General features: G+C 42.9%; 2 protein-coding genes across 2 annotated transcripts; both read left to right on the top strand.

Moving 5' to 3' along the window:
* Positions 1-7,726: 7,726 nt before the first annotated feature.
* LOC138945843 (uncharacterized) lies at positions 7,727-9,053 on the top strand. The gene is made up of 3 exons (XM_070317358.1): positions 7,727-7,997; positions 8,349-8,439; positions 8,751-9,053. Exons 1-3 carry the CDS (start codon positions 7,948-7,950, stop codon positions 9,051-9,053), a joined length of 444 nt encoding a protein of 147 aa, XP_070173459.1. The 5' UTR covers positions 7,727-7,947.
* A 262-nt stretch (positions 9,054-9,315) lies between these two features.
* Positions 9,316-10,893, top strand: LOC138945842 (uncharacterized). The gene has a single exon (XM_070317356.1). The coding sequence runs from the start codon at positions 9,316-9,318 to the stop codon at positions 10,891-10,893; it is 1,578 nt and encodes a 525-aa protein (XP_070173457.1).
* The last annotated feature ends 1,260 nt before the right edge of the window (positions 10,894-12,153 follow it).

Genomic DNA, 12,153 nt, shown 5'->3' with positions numbered 1-12,153 from the left:
GAGACTGTTAGGAAACGCTACCGTTGCTGAGCTTTGGTTCAGTTTTGTGTGTTACATGTAGTTGACTTATTTGTACTTTGTGGGAAAATACCGATATTATATTTTGTAAACACAATATTTATGTTTTGACGAGAATGCAGGTGAATTTTCTAGTCCTGTCAAAACAAGTTGTTTACCACGCTGTTTTTACTCGTGGGTTCGTGGCGTTCGTTCGGATTAAGTGCGTCGGCGCTTTTGATGTACGTCATAGAGAATGTCGCTAGTTTAGTCCATGCACGGCTCGTATAATGTAGTTGTATCATGTTCGGTCTGGAATATTCTCGAGATTGAGTATTTACTATATATGCCAGCGCGATTTGTATGTAAGAAAGCTTCTATTTGAGTTCTGCTAGATGTGCAGTTGTATGTATGGAATGCTAAATAAATCCTCGAACTCAATTTGACGAGTTGTTTTCTGCTGCTGCGAAGACGGGCGACGTAGAATAAAAGAACACAACTATACGACGTTTGAGAACTTGTGGCAATCTCAAGTGTCGTGTAACAGAGACAAATACAGAAACACAAAGACACCCCAATGCTGTCTCTAAGAGCACAATAGACTCAGAGAGACAAAAACAGAAACACAAATACAAGTTTTGACTAAATGTTTTTACATAGAGGGGGAATCGAGACGAGGGTCGTGGTGTGTGTATGTGTGTGTGTCTGTGTGTGTGTCCAGTGTTGTTTGTAAATTAATGTTGTTGATCAGTTTGTATAAATGATGCGTGTGTTGGTGTATATGGCTGGATTGAAATGTTTCTTAAGCGCACTGTCATCACAAATTCCCAACCTTGGGCAATTAAAGATTCTGTATTCTGTATTGTGTGTGTGTGTGTGTGTGTGTGTGTGTGTTTGTGTGTGTGTAGAGCGATTCAGGGAAAACTATTGGACCGATCTGCATGAAACATCACATGAAAGTTCCTGGGTATGATATCCCCGGATGTTTTTTTTCATTTTTTCGATACATGTTTTTGATGGCGTCATATCCGGCTTTTTACATTTAGTCAAGTTTTGACTAAATGTTTTAACGTATTACGTAGAGGGGGGAATCGAGACGAGGGTCGTGGTGTATGTGCGTGTGTGTGTGTGTGTGTGTGTGTGTCTGTCTGTCTGTCTGTGTGTGTGTGTAGAGCGATTCAGACTAAACTACTGGACAGATCTTTATGAAATTTGACATGAGAGTTCCTGGGTATGATATCCTCAGACGTTTTTTTCATTTTTTTGATACATGTCTTTGATGACGTCATATCCGGCTTTTCGTGAAAGTTGAGGCGGCACTGTCACGCTCTCATTTTTCAACCAAATTGGTTGAAATTTTAGTCAAGTAATCTCCGACGAAGCCCGGACTTCGGTATTGCATTTCAGCTTGGTGGCTTAACAATTAATTAATGACTTTGTTCATTAAAAATCTGAAAATTGTAAAAAAAAATATTTTTTTTATAAAAGGATCCAAATTTACGTTCATCTTATTCTCCATCATTTTCTGATTCCAAAAACATATAAATATGTTATATTTGGATTAAAAACAAGCTCTGAAAATTAAAAATATAAAAATTATTATCAAAATTAAATTGTCGAAATCAATTTAAAAACACTTTCATCTTATTCCTTGTCGGTTCCTGATTCCAAAAACATATAGATATGATATGTTTGGATTGAAAACACGCTCAGAAAGTTAAAACGAAGAGAGGTACAGAAAAGCGTGCTATCCTTCTCAGCGCAACTACTACCCCGCTCTTCTTGTCAATTTCACTGCCTTTGCCATGAGCGGTGGACTGACGATGCTACGAGTATACGGTCTTGCTGCGTTGCATTGCGTTCAGTTTCATTCTGTGAGTTCGACAGCTACTTGACTAAATGTTGTATTTTCGCCTTACGCGACTTGTTGTAAAAGTTGAGGCGGACTTGTCACGCTCTCCTTTTCTAACCAATTTTGTTGAAATGTTGGTCAAGTAATCTTCGAAGAAGGCCGGACTTTGGTATTGCATTTCAGCTTGGAGGCTTAAAAACAATTAATGAGTTTGCTCATTAGATTTGTCATTACAATCGATTTTTCGCAAACAGATTTTAAATTGAAAACAAGTCGCGTAAGGCGAAATTACTACATTTAGTCAAGCTGTGGAACTCACAGAATGAAACTGAACGTAGTCCGCCGCTAGTGCAAAAGGCGGTGAAAGTGACGAGCCTGTTTGGCGCGGTAGCGATTGCGCTGTGCTTCATAGCACGCTTTACTGTACCTCTCTTCGTTTTAACTTTCTGAGCGTGTTTTTAATCCAAACATATCATATCTATATGTTTTTGGAATCAGGAACCGACAAGGAATAAGATGAAAGTGATTTTAAATTGATTTGGAAAATTTAATTTTGATAATAATTCTTATATATTTAATTTTCAGAGCTTGTTTTTAATCCGAATATAACATATTTAATTTTGATCATAATTTTTATATTTTTAATTTTCAGAGCTTGTTTTTAATCCAAATATAACATATGTATATGTTTTTGGAATCAGAAAATGACGAAGAATAAGATAAAATTGTTTTAAAATGTTATTTTAATTACAAGTTTCCGATTTTTAATGACCAAACTCACTCATTAGTTTTTAAGCCACCAAGCTGAAATGCAATACCAAACCCCGGGCTTCGTCGAAGATTGCTTTGCCAAAATTTCAATCAATTTGATTGAAAAATGAGGGTGTGACAGTGCCGCCTCAACTTTTACAAAAAGCCGGATATGACGTCATCAAAGGTATTCATCGAAAAAATGAAAAAAACGTCCGGGGATATCATACCCAGGAACTCTCATGTCAAATTTCATAAAGATCGGCCCAGTAGTTTAGTCTGAATCGCTCTACACACACACACACACACACACACACACACACACACACACACACAGACAGACACACAGACACACATACACCACGACCCTCGTCTCGATTCCCCCCTCTATGTTAAAACATTTAGTCAAAACTTGACTAAATGTAAAAATGCAGTGCGTTCAGTTTCATTCCGTGAGTTCAACAGCTTGACTAAATGTAGTAATTTTGCCTTACGCACTTGTTTTATTACTAATTAATTTCGAAACGGACACTATTGTCATTCAGCAAAAATAATTCCTGAAACAAAATTCCCCTTCTCGGTTAGAAATAGCAAGGCAGCTGATGTTTTTGTGGTGTTATTAAAAGCCTGGAAAGATCTGAAGTGACGACCCAAAATGTTGGCCACGGGAAGGCCTGTGCCTTTCACCTTAACTGTGAGTATTTGTGTCGACTGGTGTAAGTCGAGCAAGGTTGAACTCTTTTCAAATCTTTAACAATCCCTCTTCACTGAATACGTGAAGCAAGTATGTATGACTGCGCGGGAGTACAAGTTGGCAAATAATCAGCCCCTGGGTTCGTGCGTGCGTGTGTGTGTGTGTGTGTGTGTGTCTGTGTGTGTGCGTGCGTGCGTGCGTGCGCGAGTGTGTCAATACCTTGTCTATCTCATTTGAATGTGCACTTGAAATTTTATCTATGCATCAACAGTCATGTGCGTGCGTGTGTGTGTGTGTGTGTGTGTGTTTTAGTACGTGCGTGCGTGCGTGTGTGTGTGTGTGTGTGCGTGCGTGCGTGCGTGCGTGCGTGCGTGCGCGTGTGTGTCAATACCTTGTCTATCTCATTTGAATGTGCACTTGAAATTTTATCTATGCATCAACAGTCATGTGCGTGCGTGTGTGTGTGTGTGTGTGTGTGTGTGTGTTTTAGTACGTGCGTGCGTGCGTGAGTGCGTGCGTGAGTGCGTGCGTGCCGGTGCGTGCGTACGTGAAGCAATCAATACTTTGTCCATCTCATTTGAATGCGCACTTAAAATTTTATCCGCCAGGCCATGTTGGGTTTGATGCGTGCATGCCTGGTTTTCTCCTGTAGATGGGTGTCGGCACAGAAGGTCTGCCCGCTGTCCTCAGCCAACATGCTCCGTCTTCATGGCAGCTCAAATTTTTTATCGAGGTTCTCTCCTCTAGATCCGCCGTGTTTCGCCTAGGGGCTTGCGCTGCCTAGTTGATAGGGTCACCTCGTAGAGGATGTGGTCATAGACCACGCACGGTCGGTCTTGGGATAGGGAAACGTTATGCTAGTCCGGAGGGATTACGCCACAATATGGCCACCTCGCGAAGACCCAGGGTCCTAGACTAGGGAGGTCCAAGGGGGAGCACCGGGAGGGCTACCCCTCTACCCGCACCTCCAACACAATCCCTTCCCCTGGTAGCTTCATCCCCAAGGAGGAAACAGAGCTACCTGCAACACCCCAAAATTTTATCTATTGATCAACAGTCATGGCGAGATCCTGTTGTGACTCACTCTCGGATATCAGCACTGCGTTTTATTGCATTAGCGTGCTTGATTATTTTGTTTGTCTTTTTACATTTAGTCAAGTTTTGACTAAATGTTTTAACGTAGAGGGGGGAATCGAGACGAGGGTCGTGGTGTATGTGCGTGCGTGTGTGTGTGTGTGTGTGTGTGTGTCTGTGTGTGTGTGTAGAGCGATTCAGACTAAACTACTGGACCGATCTTTATGAAATTTGACATGAGAGTTCCTGGGTATGAAATCCCCGAACGATTTTTTCATTTTTTTGATAAATGTCTTTGATGACGTCATATCCGGCTTTTCGTGAAAGTTGAGGCGGCACTGTCACGCCCTCATTTTTCAACCAAATTGGTTGAAATTTTGGTCAAGTAATCTTCGACGAAGCCCGGACTTCGGTATTGCATTTCAGCTTGGTGGCTTAAAAATTAATTAATGACTTTGGTCATTAAAAATCTGAAAATTGTAAAAAAAATATGTTTTTTATAAAACGATCCAAATTTACGTTTATCTTATTTTCCATCATTTGCTGATTCCAAAAACATATAAATATGTTATATTTGGATTAAAAACAAGCTCTGAAAATTAAATATATAAAAATTATTATCAAAATTAAATTGTCCAAATCAATTTAAAAACACTTTCATCTTATTCCTTGTCGGTTCCTGATTCCAAAAACATATAGATATGATATGTTTGGATTAAAAACACGCTCAGAAAGTTAAAACAAAGAGAGGTACAGAAAAGCGTGCTATCCTTCTCAGCGCAACTACTACCCCGCTCTTCTTGTCAATTTCACTGCCTTTGCCGTGAGCGGTGGACTGACGATGCCACGAGTATACGGTCTTGCTGCGTTGCATTGCGTTCAGTTTCATTCTGTGAGTTCGACAGCTACTTGACTAAATGTTGTATTTTCGCCTTACGCGACTTGTTTTTCCTATGCATAACTTGATCAAAAACCGGCACCGTTGATTCGATGGCGAGATCCTGTTGTGACTCACTCTCGGATGTTAAAAATCCTTCAGCTTTACATTTTATTGCATCAGTTTTCGTGCTTATTCTTTGCTATGCATAACTTGGACACAATTAAAACTAAACAGGCACCGTTAATTCGACTGTCAGATCAGTATTATACTACGCTTGGTGCCGATTTTTCAACCTTATATATATACATTTTCGAATCGTCTAAAACAAGAAATTCCTCCGAGGTAGGAAAAACACCCCCGTCTTTACCATTCTCACTGCCACCAACTGAGAAGGTTATTTCCCTTTGACCATTAATATGTCCCTCTATAAGTCCTTGTAGAATCTTAATCCACCAATAACTCCCTAACCGTGTGTTTGACTGGTCCCAATTTTTGTAAGGACCGTCTCAGGAATGTATAGAACCTGTTCACCAAGTTTGGTGACGATCGGTCCGTTCATTCTTGAGATCTATATGCGAACACAAACACACACACACACAAACAAACAAACAAACAAACACATCGACCGAATCCTATACACACCCCTATACCGGGGGTGTAAATATAACAACTTTTGACGCCCTTGGGTAGATGATCAGTTACCAGTTATCAAGAGCGTCTTATTTTTGTCTGCTGAAAAACTTCGCTCTGTTTTGCTCTGTAACTATAACTGATATTAGACTGAATTGTCATTTGCTTGTCCCTTGGCCTATATATTTAATCATTTTTGAAGATACTAATATGCATATCATCATTTTTTTAAAATCTTGAACTTCGCTGTAAATGCGTTTGGAACTGACGTCAACAAAATGTTGCTGCCCTAGATGCCAACCGGCATAACGGACAGTAAGTAAGTAAGTCAACAATGTGTGTCAGTTCTGTGTTGATGGTGTTTTCGACATATGAGTCGCATCCACTCCACAGTTGTTGGTTTTTCATTTGCAACACATACGAATGATACCATTGCATTTCTATTTCTTTTTCTTCGCGGACGGCAAGACGCATGTGGTGTGGGTTTCGCAGTTTACATTGACACCCACCCCCCGCCCCCCCCCCCCCCCCCCCCCCCCCTCCCCGCTATTCTATTCTATTCACACACACACACACACACACACTCACACGCACACACACGCACACACACACACACGCACACACACACACACACACATACGCACACACACACACACACACACACACACACACACGCACACACACACACACACGCACACACACACACGCACACACACACACACGCACACACGCACACACACGCACACACACACGCACGCACACACACACACACGTACACACACACACACACACACACACACACACACACACACACGTACACACACACACACACACACGCACGCACGCACGCACGCTCGCACGCATGCACGTACGTACAGACACAAACACACACATACACATACACACACACACACACATAACCTCACCCTCGTCTCGATTTCCAGTCTATCGTAATACATTTAGTCAAATATTAAGAGTAAGATCCTCGAGCACGCAAACCGAGCTTTGTAAACAAAATGTTTTTGAAATGCATTCAGAAAAAGGGGACCAAAAATCGTCGTTCAATGAGGAAGAAAGTGTTACATTTCACACATAAAACACACACACGCACATACGCATAGCTTGTCAACAGCATTCAGAAAAAAAGGGACCCAATATCTCTGCTCAATGACGAAGAAAGTAGGGTATTTGACACACACACACACACACACACACACACACACACACACACACATACACACACACACTCACACACAAACACACACACACACACACACACGCACACACACACACACCCACACCCACACACACACACACACACACACACACACACACACACACGCAAGCAACTACTAAAATGACATTTTTTAAGACATTAATGAATAGATTATAAATACGAAAATCGTGACAAGAATAAAATATTCTTCCCAGTCCAAACCAAAAACGAAATTCGGTCATTCATTCAGGAAGTCCAAAACGGATCTTAAAAGGGGTAGGGATGTACCCGCTCGACTAGTCCGGGTACGGTGAATGTTACATTCGAACTGTAAAATAAACAACAGGATTAAAAACAAGATTTAAAAAAAGGGAGTGTTCGGAGATATCAAGCTGTGCATTTGGTATTATTACAGCGGGTGTTTCACCGCATGAGTGCACAGCTGAATAAAATATGGGTGGGACTGAAAAATATCCTGAATCCTGAACCTCAACCGACCCCCCCGACAACAATAGTTAGGTAAGGTTAACCTGACCGAACTTATTTTTGTCTGCCGACCCTGGAACTTTTTTCAGCTCTCGGGGAAAAGAAAAGATTCACAGACAAAGGGACATTTGGCGCTCAATCCATTCATTTAACCTTCACCGGGCTTCGTGTTTGATACCCCGATTATGGCATCCTGGGTCCTACAGGACCCATATTTTTCAAAGAAGGATAAAACTGTTTATACTGATTCGGATGATGTGGGTACCACAGGACCCATACTTTTTAAAGAAGGTTGCACATAGTTATTTGCTTTGGCGATGTAATTCTTTTGTTTCCGTGAGTACTGATCATCGTGACACATTGACAAAATGGCATCAGCAAGCAAGGCAAACCTCGAGGAAGCTTTCAGAAATGTTGGGTAAGCCATTTTAAATCCTTTGTTGTCTAAACTTCGTTGGTACTAGAAAATGAACGGCACTGTAATAAAGTACTTTCAACAAGTCAGAACATGATCTCTTTGTGTACTTGGAACTATTTATTCATTTGGGTGTGATAATGAGATTCCCACGTGCTTCAGTTATTTAGCTGAGCTCGAAAAAAAAAATATCAACGTGCTGCGCGTACTGTCTTGTGTTTTATAGACTACTTTGTAGATGTACAGTGATGATCAGTGATGCATGGTGAATACAACGTCCTAGTGAGTTAACACCATTTTCACCCTAATGTTAGTTCTGATTTCACTAATATTTTACATCCTTTGTGTCTGTAGCGCGGACGTGCCAAAGGGGATGGTGCATATCCTGCACCACGTGGGTTCCACCAGGCAGGATGTGTACAGGTCAATGTGGAGCAGCCTCATAGTAAGTTAGTTTTACTGTTTTCATTTATACAAAGTGTACTGTTTGTTGATGGCACAGAAGTGTTTATTTATTCGATATCTGGCCTTCTAATTGGAGACAAAGAATGTGTGCAAAAACGTAGATTATCATGTGGTCATTTTGATATTCACACTGTATACCAAATAAGTTCTCATTGCAATGATACTTGATATGTTGCACACACACACACACACACACACACACACACGCACACACCAGAGAGAGAGAGAAAGAGAGAGAGAGAGTGAGTTTTCTAACTCGTAACTGAAATTACTGTGATTTTTTTTATACAGTACGTTGGGAAACTGTCGACGTCTGGAAAGAGGACACTGGTGTATCCCACCCGCGTCGCTGGGGCCGATTCGCCCGGCCCCTCGTCCATGGGTTCTACTGCTTCGGCAAAGGGATTTCCGGCCACAGGATTTCTTTCGAGGGATCGTGGCACTTTCAAATCGTTACCATCGACTTCCGGTTCGCATCCTACGGGAGTTCCGGTCGTAGGTGGTAACGGCAATCCGTTTCCTGCCTACGCTTCCGCTCAGGCGGTTGCGGACGGTGGGGGACAGGATGGGTCAGCTTTCAGAGCTTGCCCTTAAGCAGGGTCAGAAGAAAGGCGGTTCCACGCAGTCTTCGTCTTTTCGTGGGTCTGGGCAAAAGACGCGGTCGCATAGGGGTGGCAGCCGTTCTCGTCCCTATAATAAGAAGCCTTCCTTCGGGAAGAAGGGGTCAGGTGGTAAACCTAACCCCCAATGAAGGCTCCCCGATCCAACCACTCCTCTAGCCCCTACCCCTTTGGTAGCGGGCGGCCTCTCAAGGGCCGTTCCAGCTTGGTTGTCTCTCGCGAGCAGCCCTTGGGTTATGGGAGTGGTTCGATCGGGGTTCCGGTTGCTCTGGTTAGAGGACAAGGCTCCTTTAACCAGAACAACACCCAGTTTCAGGTTTCCCGCCGATCCGGAGGCATGTGCCGTCATTCAGGCGGAGGTGCTGCTGCTTTTGCAGAAGCATGCGATAGAGGAGGTCATCGATCGTCGATCCCCGGGGTTTTACGGGAGACTGTTTGTCGTCCCGAAAGCGTCAGGGGGTTGGCGACCGGTGTTGGATCTGTCTCCCTTGAACGGCTTTCTCCGGAAGGTTCCGTTCAAGATGGAGACTCCAGCGTCTGTCAGGGAGGCCCTTCGTCCGTTGGACTGGGTCACTTCCATCGACCTGACAGACGCATACTTCCATATTCTGATGCACAGGTCAGATCGAAAGTGGCTGCGGTTCCTGTGGGACGACAGGGTGTTCCAGTTCAGGGCGCTGCCGTTCGGGCTCTCGTTAGCGCCTTGGATCTTCACCATGATAGTGCGCCAGCTTTGCGCTTTAGTGCGGCAGCAAGGGATTCGTCTCAGAGTTTATCTGGACGACTGGTTGGTCCTGAATCAGCTAGAGTCCCTGTGCGATCAGCACACCCGGATAGTCTTGCAGACTGCGAGAGACTTATGTTTCTCCGTGAACCAAGGGAAGTCCGACTTGGTTCCCTCTCAGCAGTTTACGTATCTGGGCATGGTGTTCGACACCCGAGCTTGGACTGTTTGTCCCGCCCAGCGGAGGATAGACAAGCTACAGGATCTGGTCAGGTCCCTGTCGAGCCTCCGCCACGCGCCAGTCAGGGTATTGGCTTCACTCCAGGGCCAGATGGAGTCGATGTCTACCCTGATTCCGCTGGGCAGAGTTCACAAACGCCCGTTTCAGGCGTTTCTGAACTCTGCCTGGGATCCAGCCTCTCAAGGTTGGAATTTGTCTCTTCCCCTTCAGGGATGGTTCCTGGAGTCAACGAGGCAGTGGTTGGATTCGGCCTGGCTGACTCAGGGCGTTCCGATTTCACTGCCCCTTCCGGAGTTGCATCTCTTTACCGATGCTTCTCTTCAGGGTTGGGGAGCTCATCTGGAGGGGAACACAGCTTCCGGTCTTTGGGACCAGGCTCAGAAGTTATTGCACATCAACATTCTGGAATTGGAAGCAGTGTGCCTCGGGCTTCTGGAGTTTGTCGCCTCTCTGCGAGGCAAGCAGGTGTTGATCCACATGGACAACACCACTGTGGCCGCGTACCTGAACAAGCAGGGGGGCACGCGCTCGCTAGTTCTGTCCAACAGAGCATGCGAGATTCTCACTTGGGCGTTCCATCAGGGGATAGTGATCTCAGCGAAGTACCTTCCGGGGTGCCTGAACATCTTGGCAGATTCGCTCAGTCGCTCATCGCAGGTACTGCACTCGGAGTGGACTATCGCGCACCAGGCACTGCGGCGTCTTTGGACGCAGGTGGACAAACCCCTCTTGGATCTGTTCGCCACCCGGTTCTCTCGGCGTCTCCCAGTCTTCGTGTCTCCGGTACCGGACCCGGAGGCTTGGGCGGTCAACGTCATGGGAATATCCCTTTATCACTGCTGCGCTTAAAAAGTGTGGGTCCTGTGTTACCCACATCATCCGAATCGGTATAAACACCTCCATCCCTCTTTGAAACGTATGGGTCCTGTGGGACCCAGGAAACCAGAATCGGGTATATCAAACGACGTCATTGCTGATTGTTTTCTAATTTGACCGATTGACTTAAAATTTGGGTCATAGGAAGCCATGCAGGTGGCCGAGGAATACACCAAATTTCATTAAAAAATTCGTATTAGCACTGGAGTTATGGTCATTTTTATGTGCCTCTGGGTCCTGTAGGACCCAGGAAGCCCGGTGAAGGTTAAAGGCATACGAACGCACTCCCGTGTTTACAAAGTGTAGTTTGCCCACAATCGATGTCAAACTATGGCATTCCGTTTGTCAAATAATTATTTGAATACTTTTTCATGTTTTTTTCACCAGTTTTAGCTAAATAATCATTATTTAGAAGCTCATGTGCTAAATAAGTAATTGTTTATAAACAATGTAAAACAATTCTAAATAATTTTTTATTTACGTAAACCATTCATTATTTACCTAAACAATTCATTGTTTACGTAAATAATTCATTGTTTACGTAAATAATGATTTATTTACGTAAACAATATATTATTTAGACTTATATTACATTGTTTATAAACAATCAGCAATGTTTCTAAATAAATCATTATTTACGTAAACAATGAATTATTTACGTAAATAATTCATTGTTTACGTAAATAATGATTTATTTACGTAAACAATATATTATTTAGACTTATATTACATTGTTTATAAACAATGAGCAATGTTTCTAAATAAATCATTATTTACGTAAACAATGAATTATTTACGTAAACAATTCATTGTTTAGGGAAAGCAGTTTTCATTATTTAGGGGAATCAAGAATTGACTTCTAAGCTTCATTTTTTTTCTTTGTGTATATACTATAATTCAATACAAGGTATCTCCAAACATTATTTATCAGAAAATGTTCGTAAATTTGTTTATTTTACAAGCTGAAATTGCCGTACGAAAAGAACTGAATGCGAAAACAAACAAAAGGTCAAGGTCATGACCGGGAGTGTTTAGTGTTTGCATTCTCTCCCTGGAAGTTGTTGAAAAAAAGTTTTCCGTCCTAAGTGTTCTGTTCTGTCTCAACAAAAACTGTTTGTTTCTCTTTCCATTTCTCTTACTGCATGATTAAACTTTTTGTTATCTGTAGGTTACACAACACACCACAACTTGGTATGAGCTCTGACGCGATGACGTCACACAGTCGTGTGCAGA

This window comes from Littorina saxatilis, linkage group LG13, assembly GCF_037325665.1.
Source record: "Littorina saxatilis isolate snail1 linkage group LG13, US_GU_Lsax_2.0, whole genome shotgun sequence".
Lineage (NCBI taxonomy): Eukaryota > Metazoa > Mollusca > Gastropoda > Littorinimorpha > Littorinidae > Littorina > Littorina saxatilis.
Note: the sequence above shows the minus strand (reverse complement) of the source record. Positions and strands in the feature narration are given on the sequence as shown.

Bases quoted from the DNA above. Each gene is read 5' to 3' on its own strand.
- LOC138945843 (XM_070317358.1), top strand. From the start codon at position 7,948: ATGGCATCAGCAAGCAAGGCAAACCTCGAGGAAGCTTTCAGAAATGTT. The intron at 7,998-8,348 runs GTAAGCCATTTT...TTGTGTCTGTAG, and splicing joins GAAGCTTTCAGAAATGTTGG to CGCGGACGTGCCAAAGGGGA. The intron at 8,440-8,750 runs GTAAGTTAGTTT...TTTTTTATACAG, and splicing joins CAATGTGGAGCAGCCTCATA to TACGTTGGGAAACTGTCGAC.
- LOC138945842 (XM_070317356.1), top strand. From the start codon at position 9,316: ATGGGAGTGGTTCGATCGGGGTTCCGGTTGCTCTGGTTAGAGGACAAG.